This window comes from Cnephaeus nilssonii (assembly GCF_951640355.1).
Source record: "Cnephaeus nilssonii genome assembly, chromosome: 17".
Classification (NCBI taxonomy): Eukaryota; Metazoa; Chordata; class Mammalia; order Chiroptera; family Vespertilionidae; genus Cnephaeus; species Cnephaeus nilssonii.
The window spans coordinates 10,375,156-10,398,864 of NC_137088.1; the positions used below are offsets into that span (position 1 = coordinate 10,375,156).

The window sequence follows — 23,709 nt, forward strand, 5'->3', positions numbered from 1 at the left end:
CATTTTAAATTAATAAGTTTCTTGTGAGAGGTTTATTAAAGAAGAAACTTAAGACTTACCTCTCTATTGGGTGTACCTTCATCAAATTGCTCTGTAAATGAAGATGTCCTGCTCCTGGTTCCTGTTGGTGTTGAAGAATTGGAGGAAGCCTAGATTTAAAAATTATTGCACAAATTAGAAAGACATTGACTAGTACACTATGTGCTGAATAGTCATTCTCTCAATCCATGATCAAAGAACCCAGGAAAAGGAAAAGAGCAAATACATGAAAACAGGAAAGGATAACTAACACATAATCAACTAGGAAACCCAGGCTACCTACTGGGTCCTTGGTCTGACTCTGCTAGCAACCAGAATTATGATGTTAGCTAAATTAACTTTTAGAGGGCTGTGTCTTCATCTGTAAAATAAGGTTGTGATGGTAAAATAAGATGGTAGTATTAGAGGAAACTAAAACCAGTTGAGGAGTATATGAAAACTCTCTGTATTACCTTTGCAACTTTCCTGTAAGTTAAAATTATTCCAAAACAAAAAGTTCATTTAGCCCTGGCCCATGTGGCTCAGCTGGTTGGCAGTTGTCCAGTGAACCAGAAGGTTGTCAGTTAGACCTCCAGTCAGGGTACATGCCCTGTTGTGGGCTCCATCCCCGGTGCCGGTGCTGGTGCCGGTGCTGGGTCGGGGGCATACAGGAGGCAGCCCATATTTCACTCTCTCCCTCTCCCTTCCTCTCTTTCTTTAAAAATCAATAAAACTATTCTTTAAAAAAAAAAAAAAAGTTCATTTAAAAAATGCGATTGTCAATTCCATCTTTAAAGTGCCTTCCAGATCTAATACGCAATACTATGAAATGCACAGGTAAGCATCTCTCTAGTAAAGGGCCTTGCTTTGAGCCTACCTTACACACTACAGCTTGATAGTGAGAAGCCAGTCTATTTTTTTTTTCACTAACTAAAAAGTTATTTTTTTATTTTTTTATCATTATTGTTGAAATGATTACATGCCCTCTATTTCCCCAATTGACCTCTTCTACTCCGCCACCCCACCCCAGGCCTTCACCACCCTATTGTCAGTGTCCCTAAGTGCTTGTATACACATACAAGTTCTTTGGTTGATCTCTTCCCACCTACCCACCCTCCCCTGCCTTCCTTCTGAGGTTCCACAGTCTGTTCCGTGCTTCTATGTCTCTGCTCAGAATGTCCACAAGAGGGTACTATTGCAACTCCAAATTAATCTATAATAAAAGCTTAATATGCTAATTAGACCATACGTCCTTCCAGACAACCTTCCAGAAGAAGCCACCATGGCGGGGAGAGGCAGAGGCAGCTGCTGCCACGGTGGGGGCTGAGCCCCTTGCACAAATTTCATGCATTGGGCCTCTAGTACAAAATAATATTGAATGTAGTGATTGCAAAATAAAATTTTAAAATAATTAATTTTTTTTTTAAAGACAGGTGTCCAATAAATGGTGTTGGGACAAATGACCATCTATATGGCGGGAGAGAGACACCAATCAGACCCTCACTATATTTTTGAGGGCTATGTGTCCTCCTCTATAAAATATTAAGCTATATTACAGCTTTAAATGATCTTTAAAAATTAAAATATAAAAGAATATATGAGAGTATATTTCTATAATCTCTGAATAGGACAAAGATTTTTATGTCAAAAGCAGAAATCAAAAGGAACAGTTTAATTGGGAGGAGTAGGAAATTATCAAAAAAATATGACAGAAATTTAATATCTTTTTTTTTTTCCCTAAACAGTTCTTTTAACTCCCTAAGTTAAAACTCAGAAAACCACTGACCCAGTCTTCTTTGCACAGAGGGCAGGTGACCAAAGAACACACTCACATGAGTCAAAAGTGAGTGATGTGAGGAAATAAACATTGAAAACTAAAGTTCACCAGCTGAAGAGTATGGAGACGGCTTCATGTAGTTGTACACAGGAGCTGTGCAGGGGGAGACTCAATGCTGCTGCCCAGCTGAGGCAGCTGCAACATTCTTCTTAGTGCAGCCCCCATGTATGGCTGGACATAGCAATCAGCCCAGACTTTCAGGCCGTCCTGGAAATCTGTAAGCTACCAAATATTCTTTAATAAATTCCTTTTCTGCTTAACTAGCTTACAACTAAAAATCCAACATGCACACACCTTCTAAAAGATGAACAACAACAAAATCAACAAGTGATAGATGAAATTAACTATATGCAGAAGTTACCTTAAGGAATAAGATAACCTCTCCCAGGATAAAAACTGAAACAGTAACATCTTAACATTTTAAACAAGAAAATGTTTGAATGTGAAATGAAGCATAAGCCTAACCAATGTCTAAAATGTCTAGAAAATGTATTACTAAAAGTCAATATTGTGCTTAGAAAATGGGAATGGAAAGCAGTGACTGGATAGTGTTTATCCAGGACTGAGACTAAAATGCAAATGTTCAGAGCACTTCAGAAATAGTTTTCACTGAAAATGAGAGAAATTCAATAAATCCTTCCTACACCCAGAACCATAAATTTCAAATCATGCCCGCTTCAAAGGCTGCAGATACTTCAAAGGCTGACACGATGAGAGGGAGGAGCTCCATTTCTATCTACTTTTAAATGGTCATATATAATATCTCCTTTAATAAAAGGACCACTGAGGGGGGAGACAAAAAGATAGGAGAGTAACTAGGAAAGTACTACAAGACTAGAAGGAATAGCTCTTGACCTCTCTGCTGTGATTCCATCATCTCCAAGTAATCTTTGCCTTGATAATTCAGCTTTCCAATTGCCCAGATGCCAGAAAGGGCTACTCCAGACAGTGACCTTCCAATCACTTGGAAAGTACACCACCACTGTGAGTTTTAAAAATTGGCACTATGCCCAGCCGGGTGTAGCTCAGCAGTTGAGCGTCGACCCAGGAACCAAGAGGTCACCAGTTCGATTCCCGGTCAGGGCATATGCCCAGGTTGTGGGCTCCATCCCCAGCGGGGGGCGTGCAGGAGGCAGCCAATCAATGATTCTCTCTCATCATTGGTGCTTCTATCTCTCTCTCCCTCTTCCTTCCTCTCTGAAATCAATAAAAATGTATTTTTAAAAAATTGGCACTATGTCTTTTTACCATGGCCACATGTGAGCCTAATCAGTAACTGAGAGCCTCTTCAGCTCTGGATAAACTGGCAAAATCAAATGTTGGGATTTATAAATTTGAAGACAAGGCTCTAAAATACACTATCCTCAGAAAAGTGGTACCACCTGGCAAAATTTGGCCTGATAACTTGTAAGTCTTCCTCTGGAATTGCAAGAGTACAGATCACATGAAGGAATGGATGTGACTACAAAGTATAAAACTGTACTTGAGCATTTATCCCAAGGTCCTGGATCCTTAATGTGTTATCCTCACTTCAAAATATAAAAGGATTTAGATTCATTCAAAATAAATTTGGTCTAATTAGTTTTCATAGAAAACTAATGAGAAATTTGACAACAGATTTCTAGGCTATCTGTCAAGAAGCCTGATGGTTATATACAAGCTCACAATATTTTTATTGCCAACTGACTGATTATTATTATTATAACAAAGACCCCAACTTCAGTATAAGAAAAACCATTTTAGTCTGCAGTACATAGAATTCTAAGATGATCCCAAATGACCCTTGCCTTGTGAGTCTGATGAGATATCATTCCCCTGATTGTCTGACCCTACATAGCAAAAGGGATTTTGTAGGTATATTTAAGGTTATTAATCAGTTGACTTTGAATTAATTAGAAGAAGATTATCTTGATGGGTCCAACCTAATCACACACCCTTCAAATATGAGTCCAGAGTGCAAAGGCAGAGGCAGAAAGCAGAGATGCACTCCTGCTGTCCTGAAGAAAGCGAATGCCTATGGGGGCCAAGTGGCAAGGAACTCTGGGCAGCTCTTAGGAACTGAAGGTGGTCCCCTTCAACAGTCAGCAAGAAATAAGAACCTCAGTCCTACAACCACAAAAAATTAAATGCTACCACAACCATCTGAGTATGGAAGAGGACCCAAAACTCCAGATGAGAACACAGTCTGGACGACACCCTGATCTTAGCCTTGTGAGATCCTGAGCAGAGACCAGGTCAGACTACGCCAGACTTCTGACATACAGAATGTGAAATAATAACTGGGTTATTAGACACTAAGGTTGTGGTAATTTGTTGGGCAACATTAGAAAACTAATAGTCACCTTTAGAAATAATAAGGCTTAAATGCCTTGTCGGTATATACCATGACTTTTCATTATCCACCAAGACTCTACTCAGATGTCACCATGACTGACCCTTTCCAGAAATGCCTTCTTACTAGGATATGCTGCCACAACAGCCTGTGAACACTACCACCATGCTAGGAGTACATGTCTCTCAACCCCATGGTAGAGAAACTACATCTACCCTTCAAGGCAAATGTAACACCCAGCATAGCACCTTAGCAGGCTCTATTAAATAAATAAGTGCTCTATAATTACATCTCTTATCTCTTTTGATCCTCACAACCAATCTGAAAGGTAAGCAGGGCAGATAGTATCTCATCCCCAATTCCTGATGAGAAAATAAGAAGTCAGAATGATTATGTGGCTTGTCCAGAGTGCATACTGCAAGATATGGGTTAGCACACAGGTCTTCTGATACCCTTATCCACTTTCCCAGTATTCTTTAGATCACTGTTTCTCAATTTTTTCCCCACTGGGACTCACAGTTAAAATTTTTAACAAATTAAAAAGAAACCATTCCACACAGGCACCTCTAAAACAAAAGTTTTATAGAACCTTAATCTTTATGACATAAGATGCCATATTTTCTGACCTAATTTAGTTCTTCATTAAAATAGAAAAAAGCTAATCCCAACCCACTTGAACTGCTTTTACCTTTAAAAAAAAAAAGATATATCAAAAAATTTCTCCAGAAAGACTAAGATTCAGCCCGGCCAGCATGCCTCAGTGGTTGAGCATCGACCTATGAACCAGGAGGTCACAGTTCCATTAGTTCAGGGCACATGCCTGGGTTGCAAGCAGTCCCCAGCAGGAGGCAGCCAATCAACGATTCTCTCTCATCACTAATGTTTCTATCTCTCTCTTCCTCTCTGAAATCAATTTAAAAAGTTTTTTTAAGTAAAAGAATAAAAATGGAAAAACTAGAAATTTTATAAAATCAAGGGAGAAAGAATATTCAAAGATCTGTTTAACTAACAATGAATAAAGAACAGGTTTGGAATTAGACACAGATTAGGGAGAAATATATTCAACACCACCCGAGGGAAAATTTTTAACCTAGACCAATAACAAATAAATCCTCTTGAGTGGGGGGGAAAAAAAAAAAAGGCCTTTCACGCCCTATTAAATTCTTGAGGGCATGGTGCCTTCAACACAAAATAATTTATAGCCAAAACTGAAGAAATGATAATATACAAATTCAAGAGCCTCTGCTTAAGAAAACAAGAATTTGTGTAATCTGTTGCAAAAGGATTGTCATCAAAAAAAGGTGTTTTGTTTTCTTTTTCAATTCATGCATGCAATAAATCCTTAACTCTAAAAACAATAATCCAGAACTACTCATCCTGAAGGGTTCTGAATAGATAAAAATCTGAGGCCAGAACAGAATCCAATTTCTATCAGTAGTTGATCAGTAATGATTTCCTTTTGCATTCTGGATAAATAAATATATATATCAAATGGGAATGTTTTAAATCTTTTGTACACAAAATGATTTTATTTAATCCAGATGCACCGTCTCATCAGAGGCAGCAACCTATGGAAACTGGAAACTCTAACATGTTAGCTTGTAACTAGCTTTTTTACTTCTATTCTAAAAACGACCTCTTTTTACTAAAGCATAAAAGCAATTAATTTTCATGAAGAAAAACTAACATTACAAATAAGAAAAAGAATACTTATCTCACCAGCACCTTTGGGCATATCCTTCCTAAACTACTGTCACTGTTTGTATATAAATATGCTTATATACATATTTTTCCCACAAAACTGGGATCATATGTTGCTTTTTTTTTTTTTTTAAATCCTCACCCGAGGATATTTTTTCATTGATTTTTAGAGAGAGTATAAGAGAGAGGTAAAGACAGAGAGAAATACCGATATGAGAGAGACACATCGATTGGATGCTTCCTGCAGGATCCCCGACCAGGGCTTGGGCTGGGAGGAGCCTGTAACCAAGTATGTGCCCTTGATGGTGGCCTGGATCGAAATTGAACCCAGGACCCTTTGGTCCACAGGCAGACACTCTATCCACTGAGCCAAACCAGCTATGGCCATATGTTGCTCTTTAATCTGTCTCTTAAAACAAGTATCTCTGCATGTTAATAATACTTTTCTGTAGGCTCTCACACTAGCTGTGTGATATTGGGCAACTTACCTCTTTGGGTCTCACTCCTTCATCTATAAAAGATTATCTTCCTCATAGGTTTATAAACAATTAAATAAAATAATCCGTGTAAAATAATAAACAAAATGCTTGGCACACAGTAAGAACACAATAAATTCTGGTATTTTTAAAGGCTGCATAAATTGACCAACTGATACAACTTTCTATTTCTATTGAACAGTTTTAGCCAATTTTTACCTATTAAAAAAATTGAAATGAAAATCCATGTGGATAAATCTTTAGCACATCCTAAATTTTCTTAAGACTAAATTTCTAGAGATGGAATCTTGGAACAATGATATTTTACACTTTCCCAAATGTAAACATCTCGTGACATTCACTAACATGACCACTTCCCTACATTCTTCATTGTTTCTTAAGTAGCTGTGTTTTGTAAAGTCAGAAAAGTACATGGTATGAAAAGTAAAATATTTTACTATTTAAATTTTAGTCACTATTTACATTTTACATGAGAATGAACAAGCCGTCACTGTCCTGCACGCCTGTTCCAATGTATTTCAAGCACTGTTTTACTCTACACAAGCTTTAAGTTTAAGAGAACTTCAATTTCGCAGTTCAGAACAAACTCAATGCACTATGTAGTTCTACGTAGTTGTTTAATAGCTTTAGTTACATAAGATACATGTTTTAAGTGCATTATAAATGCCAAACTAGTCAAAACTCAGTCTTCCTTGTCAAAATTAAAATTAAGAGAGACATTTGCTCAATCTGTTGAGATTCAGAAAGGCAGGGAAGAAATTTTAGCAGGAGCGCTCATCTTCATTGTAGAGACCACGTTCTGCCGCCACCGAAACACACTTTCATTGGTGCTAAGGAGATGATGGTTCCTTTAAATTAACACGCCCCCCTTCTCCGGGAAGCTGTCATTTCCTGAAGCAACAGCATTCGTGAAAAATAAACGTATCGAGACTCTTGAAGCAGCAGCAGCAGCCAGGTCGTGGACAGGCACCAGCCCGGCCGGGCCTCCGTGTCAGCCCCTCCACCCGCCCGGGATCAACCAAGTTAAGCGAAGTGACTAACTCGTGACCGCCTCGGGCGCTGGACCCCGGCCACGCCGCCGCCTCGCTCCCGGTCCCGACGCTCCTGCAAGCAGCCTGGCCTGGAATGGCTCGACCCCTGGCCCTCACCCCGGGCCCAGGGTTGGGAATTCGACTTCCATCTCGGGTCAGGAGTCCTACGGGACCCTGGCCCCTCGGAGAGGGGACTTCAGCCAAGAGGTCAGCTATTTGCAAGGGACCAGGTTTTCCCACGCCGCCCTCATCCCTGCGACGGGTCTCAGCTGGGTGGGGGAACCTTCGAGATGGGTCCAAAATCCTGCAAGTCCAGAGCCCCTCTCGCATATTCTCAGGCCGGGGTCGGGCATGGGGGGTGGGGGGGTGGTGGCGGGGTTGAGAGGAACTCCTAACAGAGGTCAGCGATCGGGACGGATCCGGCCACCCCCACCCACTCTCCTGAACGGAGTTCTGCGGGGGCCGGGAGGGGAGACCCGGGTCAGGAATCATTCCCAGTCCCGAGTGTGGGGGGCATCCTCGGGTTAGAGGTCAAGGGTCACAGAAGAACCTCGCCTCCTGTCAGCCCGGAGCCGGTGTGGAGGGATCTGGGCACGGGGGGAACCGAGGCAGCCACAGTACCTGAGAGGAGGCCAGCGCCTGCTGGAACTGCTGCTGCTCCTCGCTGACCTTTTGCTTCAGTTTCTTGAACATGGCGCAGCGCGGGGTGGGGGGAGGTCCTGAGTGTGAATGAGACCTGAGGGGCGAGTGCCCGGGAAGACCCAGCCGCGGCAGCGACGCCGGTTTCTCTACACCCGGGACCGCGGGGGCCGGGCCCGGCCGCCTACTCTCTGGGCTCGGAGACGGTTCGGACTCTCGTCCTGCGGGTGTTGGCGTCGCCGCCGCCGCGTGTCTTTCTTCTGGGTGCCCCTGGCTGGCCTCGGCCCCCCATCCAGCCCCGACAGCGGCGGCGGCGGCGGCGAAAACGGCAGCAGGTGAACTGGGTGCCCAAGGCGCCTGCGCGGCCGACGTGGAGCTCGCCCCGGGAGCGTGTACGGAGCGCCGTAGGGGACAAGCACAGGCGCGCTCGAGTGTCGCTGCGAACGCGGGAGCGTATTCCCGGGAGAACCTGGGTTCTGTGCCGCCACAGCCATGGCGCGCGGAGAGGCGCTCAGAGCGGAGCCAGGGCCCATCTGAGCACGGCTCCGCGCGCACCGGGCTGGGCGGAGAGGGCGCTACTTCTGTCCTTGAACCGGGCGGGCGGGCGGGCCCGCTGCTGCGAAGCACGTGTGTGAGCGTTCAGGTGGGAGAGGGGCGATCGGGGAACCTGCTACGGGCTCTGAAGGACAGTGTACTTGTGTTCCCTGTTCATGGTTAGGAATTTGTCTCTTCAGGGCCCAGTACTCCGACTGTTCCCCAGAAAACTATACTCTACAAACACTGAATTTCACTGTGTAAGGAAGTTTTAAATGAAAACTTAAAACCTGAGGTTCAGAGAAGTTAAGAATCTCACTGAAAGGAGCACAGCTTGGACATAGTAGAGGCAGCATTTGAACCCAGAACCTTCCTGGCTTTAAAGCCCATAGCCACACCACCACCACACTGCTTCTGGGTCCCTTACTGCAGAGGCGGAGACTACCATTAACACTGTTTCTCTGTGTTCACTCTGTTCCCAAACGATCTACCGATTCTTTCTTGATTGCAAAAAAAAATAAGTATTTTATTTTCTACCTATATTATCAGAGGGTTATCCTCAAATGTGAAAGTGCTACAGCTGTGTTGTTCATATGCCAGATTTGCCAACATTTGAATGGGATGGGACACACACACACACACACACACACACACACACACACACACTTGGGCTGTAGCAAGTACCAGAGATCCAGAATAGATAGAAATATTTGTATTACTACATACACTGTGTTAATGTACTTCATTAGAACACTTTAAAACATATTATGTTTTTGTATTTACTTTTGCAAAAGAACACACTATATGGCATATAAATTAAAGTTATAAAACCGTTGGAAACCTCCCATGAAAGAAAGATCTGCACATCAGTGCCTAAACTTAGATGATGACTCTCCCAGGAATTTAGCCAACTTTCCAGCCTGAAGCTTTTCCTTTAAATAATTTTTTTCTATCTTTGTTTTATATATTTTTTTAATTTTTAAAAATTATTTCAGAGAGGAAGAGAGAGGGAGAGAGAGAAACATCAATGATGGCAGAGAATCATTGATCGGCTGCCTCCTGCATGCCTCCCACTGTGAATGGAGCCCACATCCCAGGCATGTGCTCTTGATTGGAATCAAACCTGGAACCCTTCATTCCGCAGGCCCACGCTCTATCCACTGAGCCAAACCAGCTAGAGCTCTATCTTTGTTTTCTATTGAATTCCCCTTGTAGGCAGAAAGTAAGCAAACTAGGGGAAAGTGAGGGGGGCTGCATTATTATTGCTTTTGCCCATGTTACGCACAGAGAAAAAAGAGCAAAAAATGACTTTCCCAGAGTCATCTGATCTGTGGCAGAACTGGAAGCCGACCTCAAGCCTTCTTGCCCTTTTCCTGGCCTCCAACTGAAATATGTTTAACACTCCCTTCTCTTCTGAGACACGCCCTGCTCAATTTTTAACAGTTTTATAATTGTTTACATGACAAGCCTCGGTCTGTTTACACAGCTGATGACAACAGTTTAATGAGAAAAATCATTGGAAGGGAAAACCCAACACTGGGCTGAGAAAAAAAATTCTTATTTCAAGAATGAGGCTTCTTGGAAACTAGAGGGTTGATGAAATGGAGGGAGAAGGTGTCAAATTCCTTGCTCCTTACTAAGTAAGGACTTGATAATCAGATTCCTGAGTAAACAAACACTTGAATAGAGTGTTTGTGTTGTTAAAAAATAAAACAAAACAGCACTTGCCTCATATTCAAGCTGTATGGGTGGGTTCCCCCAAAGTGGAAAGGCTGGGTAGTGGAATGAATAACCACATAGACCAGTGGTCAGCAAACTCATTAGTCCACAGAGCCAAATATCAACAGGACAACGATTGAAATTTCTTTTGAGAGCCAAATTTTTTAAACTTAAACTTCTTCTAACGCCACTTCTTCAAAATAGACTCGCCCAGGCCGTGGTATTTTGTGGAAGAGCCACACTCAAGGGGCCAAAGAGCCGCATGTGGCTCGCGAGCCGCAGTTTGCCGACCACTGACATAGACATTAAACTTAACGGGCTGGGTTCATATCCCGGTTTTGCCATTTATTAGTTCTGAGATGGGGAAAATTAGTTAACTTCAGCATATTTCAGTTTCTTCATCTGCAAAAAGAAAACATGTCATTGTATCCATCGTAAAGTTCCTGTGAGGATTAAAGGAGCATTTGGTTAATAAGTTGGTATCATGAAAAAATAAAGTTGCATTAATTTCTCATACCTAAAAATTTAAAGCACTAGAAGAACACATGGGAGGATTTACTTTATAATCTTAGGTGCTCAAGGCCCTTCTACGTATAATACAAAGTCCAGAAACCATTAAAAAGAACATAGTTCAATTCATTATCTATCTAAATGGTTTTTTTAATTATGCATATCAAAAATGCTATAAATATAATGAAATATTGTGCAATTCATTGCTTTATTGTAATCACATGACAACAGGAATAAATGTGGGAGCAAAAGATGGCAAGCAAAAGAAAGTATACTACATGATTTCATGTAGGCAAAATTAATGGAAGTGTTAGAAGTCAAGGAAAATATTATCTTGAGGTGTAGGGAAGGCATAAAAATGGGGATGGGGATTGAGGGTACCTGCCAGTAGGTAGTATTGTGTCTTACTGCCAATAGTATTCTGTCTTTGTCATTGGTGGTGATTACAAAGATATGTTCGAAATATTTGTTTCCTGATTGTGGTGGTAGGTATACAGATCCAAACATGTGTTAAAACTCACAGATCTGTATCTAGGAAGTAAGATTCATTTTTACTGTATCTATACTAATAAAAGGGTAATATGCTAATTAGACTGGGAGACCTTCTAGGAGACCTTCCAGACGTTCTTCTGGACAAAGCCATGGTGGTGGGGCTGAGGTAGAGGCGGTTAGGGGCCAAGAGGGGAGGGCAGTTGTGGGTGATCAGGCCGGTGGGGGAGGGCCATTGGGGGTGATCAGGCCGGTGTGGCGGGGGGGGGAGGGGCAGTTGGGGGTGAGCAGGCCAGCAGGGGGGGCCAGTAGGGGGCAAGCAGGCCATCAGTGGGGGTTAGCTGGGGGTGATCAGGCCAGCGGGGGGGGGGGGCAGTGGGGGTGAGTAGGCTGTCAGGGGAGGCAGTTGGGAGTGATCAGGCTGGTGGGGGGGGCAGTTGGGGGCGAGCAGGCCACAGGGAGGGCAGTTGGGGGTGAGCAGACCTACAGGCAGAGTGGTTAGGAGCAATCAGGCAGGCAGGCAGGTGAGCGGTTAAGAGCCAGCAGTCGCCAAAACCGGTTTGGCTCAGTGGATGGAGCGTCGGCCTGCGGACTGAAAGGTCCCAGGTTCGATTCCGGTCAAGGGCATGTACCTTGGTTGTGGGCACATCCCCAGTAGGGGGTGTGCAGGAGGCACCTGATGGAAGATTCTCTCTCATCGATGTTTCTAACTCTCTATCCCTCTCTCTTCCTCTCTGTAAAAATCAATAAAATAAATTTAAAAAAAAAAAAAAAAAGAGCCAGCAGTCCCAGATTGGGAGAGGGATATCCGACTGCCGGTTTAGGCCCGAGCCCACAGGGATCGGGCCTAAACCAGCAGTCAGACATCCCCTGAGGGGTCCCAGATTGGAGAGGGTGCAGGCCGGGCTGAGGGACCCGCCCCGCCCCCCCGTGCACAAATTTCATGCACCGGGCCACTAGTATAAATTGTAAAATAATGGTTTGCCATGAAAACAAATAAATAGGCACAAAATACAAAAAAGAAGGAGATAGCTCCATGCATACAAATATGGGAAAATCTCAAGATTTTTTGTTAAGAGAGAAATCAAATGCAGTGTATGTAGCATGCTACCATTAGTGTGATTAAAAATGAAAATGCTGATTTTTTTAAACTTTAAAAATGGCAATTTCATATGGTTCAATAAATGTACCTATATAATGCTTTCAACAATAAAGATTTTTAAAAATAAAAAAATGTATGTATGTAGATTTGTAAACACACAGATATTACAGAATATATCTAGAAAAACATGTAAGAAACCAGTGAATTGGTTGCATCAGTGAAGGACACTAGGCCACTTGAAGTATCAGCATTGAGATTTACTTTTATGTCTCTTTTATCTTTTTAATTTGTTGTGGAGGAGAATTCCCCCCTCTCTACCCTGCTTTAGTTCTTACAGCTGGACTAATAATAAAACAATAAGACTGACACAAGACTACATTAACAGGGGAAACAAAACAATTCAATACGTGTGCATGGGAGAATCACCATAGGTTGCTCAAATCCTAATATGAGGCTCAATGATAGAAGCGGGCATCTTTTTATACTTTTTAGGCAAAGAAACAATAAATTTGTGAAGAATTGACTGGACAAAGTGTGTGTGGGCGGGGGGGGAGGTTAGTGCTCATTAGAAAGGACTGTGAGCAAGGTTTGGGTATTTGTTAATGAGGAATTTAAACAAAGTAGTAGATTAGAAAAGAGGCAACAAGTCTTGTTTATACAGACTGTTTGGCTCTGAGTTGTTTAACTCCAGCAATAAGAGTTGTCCTCCAGGTGCAGGGAGGACAACTGTCACATGAAAGATTTATTTCCTGTACTCAAAGAGACAAGGGAGGGTCAAGGTGCTTTTCTGGCACCAGCTGCTTGTCAGGTAACTTGAATCCAAAGTCATCAATATGCCATTGTGGGCTATTCCAGGTGGCCTGTCTTGGGCTCCAACAAAGTCATATCCCAAGCATGTATTAACTATCCTAAAAATGTTAACATGTTGAAGAAGAAGTAGGCAATGGAGATTACCTTCAAAATGTTATAGAAAAATTGTTTTCCACCTCAAATTCTTTTTGAGCCAAAAAAATCAATCTTGTATGTGTCCATAAGTACTTAGGAAAATTTCAAAGGAGACACACCAAACAATTAGTTGTGGATAGGTCAACCTTGAATAGTTTCATTAAACTGGGGGAGTACAAATTTCACTTTTCATTTTGTGTGTTTCTTTATGTTTTGAATATTTGAAATCCTATATAGTAAAAGCCTAATATGCAAACTGTTTGACCGAGAGTTGGACCATTCACTATGATGTGCTCTGACCACCAGGGGGCGGCATGGAACATGGCAGGCGTCGCAGGCAGCGCCAGGCCAAGGCGGGTGTGAGCGGGGCCAATCGCTCTGCCGATCACCCCACAGACAGCAACCAGCAGCAGCGATGGGGAGAGAGGCTGCTGCCCGGCTCCCAGGTTCTGAGGGAGCCGGGTGGGGAGGGGAGGGCCCTCCCTGATCGATCGCCCTGCAGGCAGGATGGTGGAGGGGGTGAGGGGACAGCGCCAGGCCACTGTGGGATGCCAGGCAGGGCTGCGGGGCTAAGGCTGGGGGTGTGAGCTGAGGCTGCGAGCCTGGGGGCGCGAGCTGAAGTCCAATCCACACAGGCCACCCCGAGGGACCCCACCCATGCACAAATTCGTGCACCGGGCCTCTAGTCTGTATATAACACTTTTATATAACCAAGATGTGCCTGAACCCCAGAGGTAGGTGCTGCCCCCTCCCACCTCCATCTCAGGACAGGATAGTACTTGGACTTTCCAAAGGAAAACAGACTCCCTTGTGCAATCGAGAAATGTGGGTATTTTACTCCGGAGTCTAGAATTTCTAGAGTCTAGATTTTTTAGGGGGAACAAAAGCCATGATTTACATTGTCTAGTGCGCAGTACTTTACTCCAACTCGTCTTACTGAACCTACCTTTTCTACCAAACCACCTACTCACTGACTTAGGGTCGCCATCAGTCTCCCCATGCAGATATCAGCCTTGCTTGGCTCAGCCTTTTCCACCTGGTCCAGGGTGGTCCAGGGCCTCTGGCATCTCTGTGTCTCCTCCCCTGAATCACAGCCTCCTCTGCACGCCTCTCCAATCTTGCCGTCTCATATCTATCTCTTCACTCCGTCCTCCTGGGCAGGAAAGGCCATTGTTACAAGGAAGCTGCGTTTGCACTCAGCAAACCAAGGATCCTCTGGTTACTAGGCACTGCCTCCTTAGAAGGAAGGAAAGGAATTGTAAACAATAAGTCTTTTTCTAGCATCAATCATTATTTAAAGAATCCCACTTGTAATTTTAAAAAATTAGAGCTAAAAATAAAGCCTTTTCCTGACCTTTTCCTAACCATAGAAATTTGTTTTTAACACATGAGCTAAGCATCTTTACTGAACAAAGGTTTCCAGGCACTAGTTCCTAAAGGAATAGATGAAGACAATAAAAGTGGATGAGGCATACTAAAAGAATCAGGCTTCACTTTTCAACCCAGGAACAAGAGGACACGTGTTCCACATTTGTAAGGGTCTGGGATGCTTGTGGCTGCCCCTTTTAGACCCTCAGAGAATGAGCGTGTGTGCCCACCTTGTACTAGGAGCAATTACCCACCGGTTGCCCTCCTTGGTTGCCATGGCAGCCAGAAGAGTGTTGGGTCACTCTCTCCTCACTCCAGGCAGGCAAATGGGGCCTCTAGTCTCAGCCAAAAGCCCCACCCACCCCGCCTCCAGCAGCTTGTGAAAGGTAGAGAAGCATTCCTTTCTGGAGAGTGCTTTCACCTTAGTCAACTCCCCAACACCAATTCCACAGCTCCCCGACGGGCACACCCCAGTTCTAGATTCAGCCTCCAGAGAAACCAGAGACACCTGCCCTGCACTCAGCCTAAGGATTGTCTACAGGGGAGGCCCAGTACAATTCTCACCTCCTGATCCTCGGACAGCTGAAAGGTGATGGATTTTAACAAGCACTCATGCGATTTTCTGAAAAAGTACATTTTCTTTATTTTTGGATGTTAAGGCTTACATCTCATTACAGGACCAGCCCGCAAAAATCATGCTTGGTAAACTGTCCCAGAAGTGTGATTCTAGAATTCTGTTCTTGCTCCATTTGAAAGGGCATTATTCAGAGTGCACTGGCCCGCTTCGTGAACAGTCTTTGAGGGGAAAAGACAGTCTCTCTTGTCTTTTCCCATTGTGTATGAAAGAATTGCCTGTCCTCCCGGGCTAAGGGACAGATGCCAGGGCGAGCTATAGCTCAACGGTGTGGGATGACTGTGAAAATATTGACATTTGACAATAGGCCCCAACCACCAACTGTGACAATTCAGTAACTGCCCCACCCCAGACAGGTTATGGATGCAGCCAAAATAAGTTGTTCCCAAAAGAAGAGGTTTCTGTTGTGGGACAACTCCTCTGACTTCCATCGTAGGCAACTGCGCAATAACACTGACTTGTTTGTGACTTACTGACAACAACCAGAGAGAATCAAACGCTGCCGTGCAGGGAGCTGGATTGTCCTCAGTAACCTGCCCTTTTCTCTATTTATACAACTTTCTCACCCCAGCCTCCACCCCCAGGATGGAGGACATTAGCACAAAGGAAAGTGCTATTAGATGCCTCCTGGTCTCCATTACTTTCCCTGATGTTCCTTGACTTCAAGGTAGTCTACCAAGTCAAGTAGTGTTGGCCTAGTTCTCAAATGTTCTCTCTCCGCCAACTCCCGTTTTTGGATACCTCCATGTAACACATACCAGGTATGGGGACCTAGTTACATAGGTATTGGAAAAACCAAAAAGCCAAACAAAGGACAGTGAGGCAACCTAGAGCTTAGTAAGAGCAGGGAGCTGCTCCCATCCCTAGGGCAGGGGGCGGTGTTAACAGAGTCCAGGACCGGACCAGAACCACAGAGGTGGAGCCACCTCAATATAGACACTCCGGCTCCTCCCACCCTCAGTCTTCCCGGAGTTTTCCACTGGCAGCACCCAGTTGGCAAAGGAGCCTGGGAACTGTAGTTGTAGGGTCAGCCCCTTTCAATTCCATGAGTGCTTCGAACAAACAGAAAATGACTGTCACTCTCTGAAAATGTCATTTCTACAACAGATAAAAGCTCAACATCTTCTACAAGTGGATTCTGCACTCTTAGATTAGTGCAAAATTCATAGAGCAGACCAGCTGGTGTGGCTCGGTGGTTGAGCATCGACCTATGAACCAGGAGGTCACAGTTCGATTCCCAGTCAGGGCACACACCAGGGTTGCAGGCTCAATTCCCAGTAGGAGGTGTTCCGGAGGCAGCAGATCAATGATTCTCATCAGTGATGTTTCTATCTCTCCCTCTCCCTTCCTCTCCCTTCCTCTCTGAAATAAAAAATTATATATATATATGTGTGTGTATATATATAATTTCTTTTTTAATTCACTGAGCAAGTGAGTCAGGCACCAAGGTGGAACAAATGACTTGCCCCATTGTTAACCAAGGAGATTCTTGGAAAACTAGTTTGGGGAAATGTTAGCAGTTGCAAGAGGGAGGGAGAAAGGGAAAGAATCTGAGAAAACCGGGAGTTTTTAGCAGAGATTAGATAAAACCTGATTTGCATTTTTATAAGAGAAACCTGGTTGTGATTTAGATCAAGTCTTCTAAAGCTTTAATGTGCATGCATCACCTGGGATCTTGTTAAACTGCAGGTAACAAACAGCAGGTGGGGCTGGAGCCTGAGATTCTGCATCTCTATCAGGCTCCTAGGTGAAGTCGATACTGCTGGTCCATTGACCACACTGAAAGCAAGGATTTAGAGAGACTCTTGAGTTTGTGTAAATGCAGATTGGAAAGGTCCAGGAGGGGGAAAGTGTTGATGCAGAAAGAGATAAGAATGAAAGATTCCTGAGAATGGGGGAGGGAATATGATGCTGGGTGTAAATGAGGGGATTGGCCTTGGGTGGAAAGAAACAGATCATCTATGAAAACAGGAGGGAACAGAGATGTGTGTAGAAGCAGGAGGTTTAGCAGGAGGTTGATCAATGTTAAGCAGATTTCAGATCATGTAGGTTTCTTAACTAAGGTTCCTTTCAGAACCTTTACTATATTAAGGTGTATTATGAATCAATCAGAGGTTTCCTAATCATAATTGACAGCAGAACCCCTTTTCATGGATTATCAAGGGGACTTATGCTCTGAAAAACATACCTTGGAAAACCCTGACCTGCCTAATGTATGCCTGAACTTTCCTAGCCATTAAATGGAGACAGTAAGATCTTATCTGACAATCAGAGGCCCAGTGCACGAAAATTCGTGCCCTGGGCGGGGGGGCGGGGGGGGGGGAGAGGTGGTCCCTCAGCCCAGCCTGCGCCCTCTTGCAGTCCGGGACCCCTCAGGGGATGTCCACCTACCAGCTTAGGCCTGCTCCCTGGGGGATCAGGCCTAAGCTGGAAGTCAGACATCCCTCTGGCAGCCCAGGAGCCCTCGGAGGATGTCTGACTGACGGCTTAGGCCCACTCCCCACAGGCCTAAACTGTCAGTCGGACATCCTTAATGCTGCCACAGAGGTGAGAGAGGCTCCCGCCCCCGCCACTGTGCTGACCAGCCATGAACTGGCTTCTGGCTGAGTGGCATTCCCCCTGTGGAAGTGCACTGACCACCAGGGGGCAGCTCCTGTGTTGAGCATCAGTGTGGTCAGTGTGCGTCAAAGCGACCAGTTGTTCCACCATTAGGGTCAATTTGGATATTACCCTTTTATTATATAGGACTAGAGGCTCAATGCTTGAAATTTGTGCAAGAGTAGGCCTTCCTTCCCCTGGCTGTCAGCACCGGCTTCCCTCTAGCACCCAGGACCCGGGCTTCCCTCGCAGCCCCGGCTTCATCCAGAAGGTCTTCCTGAAGGACATCCAGTCTAATTAGCATATTACTCTTTTATTATTATAGACTAGAGGCCCGGTGCATGAAATTCGTGCACGAGGGGGGCTGTGTCCCTCAGCCCAGCCTGCACCCTCTCCAATCTGGGAACCCTCGAGGGATGTCCCACTGGGATTGGGCCTAAACGGGCAGTCAGACATCCCTCTCACAATCCAGGACTGCTGGCTCCCAACTGCTCGCCTGCCTGCCTGCCTGATTGCCCCTAACCACTTCTGCCCACCACCCTGATCACCCCCTAACCACTCCCCTGCCAGCCTGATCAACGCATAACTGCTCCCCTGCTGGCCCGTTTGCCCCTAACTGTCCTCCCTTGCTTGCCTGGTCGCCCCCAACTGCCCTCCTCTGCTGGCTCGATTGCCCCTAAAAGCCCTCCCCTGCCGGCCCGATTGCCCCTAACTGCCCTCCCCTGCAGGCCTGGTCACCCCTAACTGCCCTCCCCTGCCAGCCTGGTCACCCCCAACTGCCTTCCCCTGCCGACTTGGTCACCCCTAACTGCCCTCCCCTGCAGGGCTGGTCCCCCCCAACTGTCCTCTTTTGCAGGTCTGGTCCCCCCAACTGCCCTCCCCTGCAGGCCTGATTGCCCCCAACTGCCCTCCCCTGCAGGCCTGATTGCCCCCAACTGCCCTCCCTTGCAGGCCTGGTCCCTCCCAACTGCCCTCCCCTCCTGGCCTGATCGCCCACAACTTCCCTCCCCTGCGGGCCATCTTGTGGTGGCCATCTTTGGCCACATGGGGGCAGCCATCTTGTGTGTTAGAGTGATGGTCAATTTGCATATTACCTCTTTATTATATAGGATTACTTCATAACAATATTGTGTAGGTAAGTTTGAAACACATAGATTTCATAGTTAAGGTCTCAGTGTAGAGAGTCAAGTAGAGAAGACATATTTCATCAATAGTATATTCCAGGTGATCATTTGAGGAAGCAGAGCTGGCTGTGGTCCAGGAGGTCATTAATTACCTTACTGACCCCTAACCAGTTTGGCTCAGTGGATAGAGCGTCGGCCTGCGGACTGAAGGGTCCCAGGTTCGATTCCAGTCAAGGGCATGTACCTTGGTTTCGGGCACGTCCCCAGTGGGAGGTGTGCAGGAGGCAACTGATCGATGTTTCTAATTCTCTATCCCTCTCCCTTCCTCTCTGTAAAAAATCAATAAAATATATATATTTTTTAAAAATTACCTTACTGAATTCACCAAAGCTCTCCATCTTGCAGGCTCATAGACTGTTTCCTCAACTCAACACACTGAAAGGAGACAGCTCTCAGAAGCTAGTACACATAAGCTAGTATCTCAAAATAGAGACATAAAGTTTATTAATCTACAACAATGAAGGCTATCTCTGTCACATGGGCCTTTATAACCTTATTCATTCATTCATTCATTCATTCAAGAGTATTTATTTTTATTTATTTCAGAGAGAGGAAGGGAGAGGGAGAGAAAGATAGAAACATCAATAATGAGAGAGAATCATTGATCGGCTGCCTCCTGCACGCCCCCTACAACCTGGTCATGTGTCCTGGCCAGGAATTGAACCAGTGACCTCCTGGTTCATGAGTGTACACTCAATCACTGAGCCACACTGGCTGGGCAAGAGTATTTATTAATTGCCTGTTGTATGCTGGGCTTTGAAATGGCATAAGATCTCAGCAGCGTAAATCAGTGTCCTTCGTGGGAAGTGACAGACAGATCTCTTTCCAATGACATGAGAAGCTTGAGAGGCCGTGGCTCTCGGGCTGCCGGGGGATTAAAGGTGTTGTAAAGGCCTGCCTGCAGAGAGAATGAGATGAACATGCAATGAGAAGTGAGGGCAAACTATGTTGAGAACTGGATGGAGAGAGAGTCCTGTTGGCAGTGAGGCCATAGTTCGGGTCCCTGAGACTCTTGGTTCTTTGGTTTTCCTCCCACCTTCTAAGTTCACCCTCAAACTGATAAATTCTCTCTGGGTAAGCTGGTTTTAGTCAGGTCCCGCTGTAACGGACAGAATCCTGATCTGTACACCGGGAATGTAACTTGACTGGATCGGCTACATTTGAAGTCATTTGGAGCAACTGGTGTTCCCTCATGATTCATGAACCTTAACAGAGAAGATGAAAGACACAAGCCAGGCAGGAGGGCTTTTAAGGCTAACATCTGCAAGATCTGAGGAAGAAGACTACAGAATGGCATTTTCCTCTCTGTGGCTTGACAAAAGATAGTGTTGCCTCTTTACAAACAAGAAGGGAAGACTTGAGCTAGTATTTTATTTTATTTTTTTATAATTTTTTTATTTTCAAGTAAAACGATTTAAAATATAATAATGTTACATGCAATAAACATTAATATTTCAAGAAAAACGATTTTAAATATAAAATATTACATGCAATAAACATTAGTATTTCAATTGAGCTAGTCTTTTAAATATTTGGTCACAGAATTCATCAATACCAGCCTGCTGCCTTAGCCATTGGTTCTCTCTTGTCCACAGCTGCAGCCCAGGTTCACTCACAGCCTGTGAAAGGAGGTATCTGACCAGCTCCGCCCCCCAGGCTATGCATCAGCTCAGATGGTGTTACCTCATTCTGGCTGCAGTGACCCAGGTCTGATAACTGAGCTCTGGTCTCATCAACAGGATCACATCCCCAATGTTCTGATTATTCATTTGGCTTTGGCTTTTGTCCGTTCCTGAATTCTATTCTAGTATGTCACCTAGCATCTCATTCTCCCTCCTCCTCCTCTGTGGACCGTAGACTTGCTCCTTTCCTAAGGCCAGTGACCAGCATTTTGCCACCCTCTGACTCATCTCCCTGGATTTAGCTCATTCTGAGTTCCTACCTTCTACCATACTCATTGTAATGATCTCAGGAGGCTCGATTAATAACCTGCTACTCTCCTTTCAGGTTCTGAGCCAACTGAGAGATAAACACGGGAGTCAGGCAGATGGAGGACAAAGTATCAGCTTTATAACTGATGAGAGTGATCAGGAGTAAGAGGCATGTAGTATGCCTTATGCCCTTGTTAATAAGCTTCACTCCAGAACTAAATGAACTCTTCAGCAGAGGAGGAGGCATGGCATTTTACTCCAGCCTCTGTGCCCCGATGATGGTGCTAGGGCTTGGGCTGGGCAGCTTGCCAGTACTATGTCCATATCACCCAGTTCCCAGTGACAACTGCCCTGGTGGGCTTTACCTGGTGTCTTCATTGGGTTCCCCCAGAAGCCGATGCTGAGACAATGACTCAATGCAAGTCATTCATTTGGGAACTAAAGAAACACCAGGGGGAGGGGAAGTGAAACAGTATGGGAAAGGCAGACAGAAATGGGGACATTATCCAGCCATCTACCTTGGGGACGACTGGAGCTCCGTTGTGATTCTGCGAGCCAGTGTAGACTCACACTCCGGTATCCCACCCAAGGGAGAGGAGCTTTGGTATTTATACACTAACTTCCATTCGTCATTAGTTGAAGGCAAGTGGGGAGTGGGGATGAAGCAAGGGGAGGGACAGTAATTCTTGGACACCGGCAGCCTGCCACACAGGTGAGCGAAGTGGGCTTCAGTGGCCAGAGAACCGCCCTCAGACAGAGTGGCAGGAGCTGGCAGCTGAAAGTTGGGCTGCTGTGCACTGAGGGGAAATGGATAAAACACCCGCTCTGTCTTTGGCCTCTGGATTCTATCTCTGACCCCAAGGAGAAGAATCTGAATGAGAAACTCCTCTGCTCGGGCATGACTATGACTCAGACTCATGCCGCCTCCTCCTGCACCACCAGCACTGGCAGCACCTCCCCACCCCACCCCCAGGGCAGTGAGCACCTGACTGGAGCAGGACCAGCCCCTTTGGCAGCAGCTATTGGAAGGCCAATGAGAGTGCAATCACATGGCAGATAACAGAGAACTTTCCCCCAGATGAGAAGTAACCCATAATTGAGAAGCTGAGGAGGAAGTAGAGATGTGTCATTTCCCATACAAGCTCTGAAGCAAAAAGAAATGTTTCTAAATAGCAATAATTAGAAAAAAACAAAACACTAATTTTGATTAACCATGCAAGAGGAAAGACTGAATTACTTCTATTCTCTTTATAAAAGACTAGAGGCCCAGTGCATGGATTTGTGCACCAGTGGGATCCTTCAGCCTGGCCTGCGGGGATCAAGCTGAAACCAGCTCTCCAACATCCCCCAAGGAATCCCGGATTGCAAGAGGGCAGTTCTTGGATAACACACCCCAGAATCAAGCTCCCTCCTCTCTGGTTCCGGGTACATCACCTGAGAACCGCAGCTGCCAAGTCACCGCAGCTCAATAGCTCCTGCGTTGAGCGTCTGACCCCTGATGGTCAGTGCCCATCATAGCTACTAGTAAGAGCATCTGCCCCATGGTGGTCAGTGCACATCACAGCTACCAGTCGGACGGTCAGACAGTCGCGTAGGCTTTTATTTATATAGATGGTGTTACAAAATTGGTGTCATAGGAAGAGGTAACCAAAGAATAGACCATCATGAAACAGAAAAATGTACTTATAGTAGCATACTGACATTATAGTAGCTAACAATCATTTATATTCTCAGGTTCTTTCTAATAGGACACAGAGGCTGGATGAGACAGCCCTGGCAGCCGCTCCACGCTCTGTCCAGTGTCACCACCGCTCTTTGGCATTCAGGCACTTTATCTAGATCTTACTCACTGGGCCATTTCCCTTTCTCCATTGTTCCCCCTGAAATCCCAGTATCTTTGGAGTAACCCACCCATCAGATATGTTTATCCAGTTGATAAGTGTCTGAACCATAAGGATGGATAGGGATCCAAGATGCTCCCAGAGAGATTCTGAATTTGAATGTGGATCAGTGGGAAGGGGTGCTGCCTAATCACTCTGCCAAAGGCATTGCATCCCAGCTCATGCCTGGTGACACCACGATAGTAGTCGCTGTGGGTACTCCACCCAGATATTTTCACCCCGTGCTGAATTTGGAGCTTTGTGGGTTCTGTGCTCTGCCCTGGGGAATGGCCCTTGACTGATAGAACCCACCTCTCTGGATCTCCCTGCAAGGTTATTCCCACTCCCCACAGGGCAGCCAATGATTGACCATCACTGGAATGCAAACGCATCAGGGCAGGGCATCTCCGTGTTATGATTTGCACTTCACAACGCTGTCCAGTATACTTTTCTGTGCTGATGGAAACGCTTATGTCTGCTCTGTTCAATATGGTAGCCACTGGCTCTATGTGGCTATCAAGTACTTAACATGAGACTAAAGAAATGAATTTTGAATTTTTATTCATCTTAATTTTATTTAAAAAAATTTTTTTTCAAATATATTTTATTGATTTTTTTACAGAGAGGAAAGGAGAGGAATAGAGAGTTAGAAACATCGATCAGCTGCCTCTTGTACACACCCTACTGGGGATGTGCCCACAACCAAGGTACATGCCCTTGACTGGAATCGAACCTGGGACCCTTCAGTCCCGCAGGCCAA

General features: G+C 45.1%; 1 protein-coding gene across 5 annotated transcripts in view; it reads right to left on the reverse strand.

The window, feature by feature from the left end:
- Positions 1-8,566, reverse strand: part of GOLGA4 (golgin A4) — a 92,431-nt gene extending 83,865 nt beyond the window's left edge. For 2 of the 5 annotated variants that reach the window (XM_079795094.1, XM_079795092.1), the window contains exons 1-2: positions 8,038-8,566; positions 60-149 (exon numbers count right to left, since the gene is read on the reverse strand). In XM_079795094.1, the coding sequence (XP_079651220.1) occupies positions 60-149; positions 8,038-8,109 (162 nt within the window). In that variant the 5' untranslated portion in view covers positions 8,110-8,566. The remainder of the gene's footprint in view (positions 1-59; positions 150-8,037) is intronic. The other 3 variants (XM_079795093.1, XM_079795095.1, XM_079795096.1) reach the window with 3 other exon arrangements.
- Between the last annotated feature and the right edge of the window lie 15,143 nt (positions 8,567-23,709).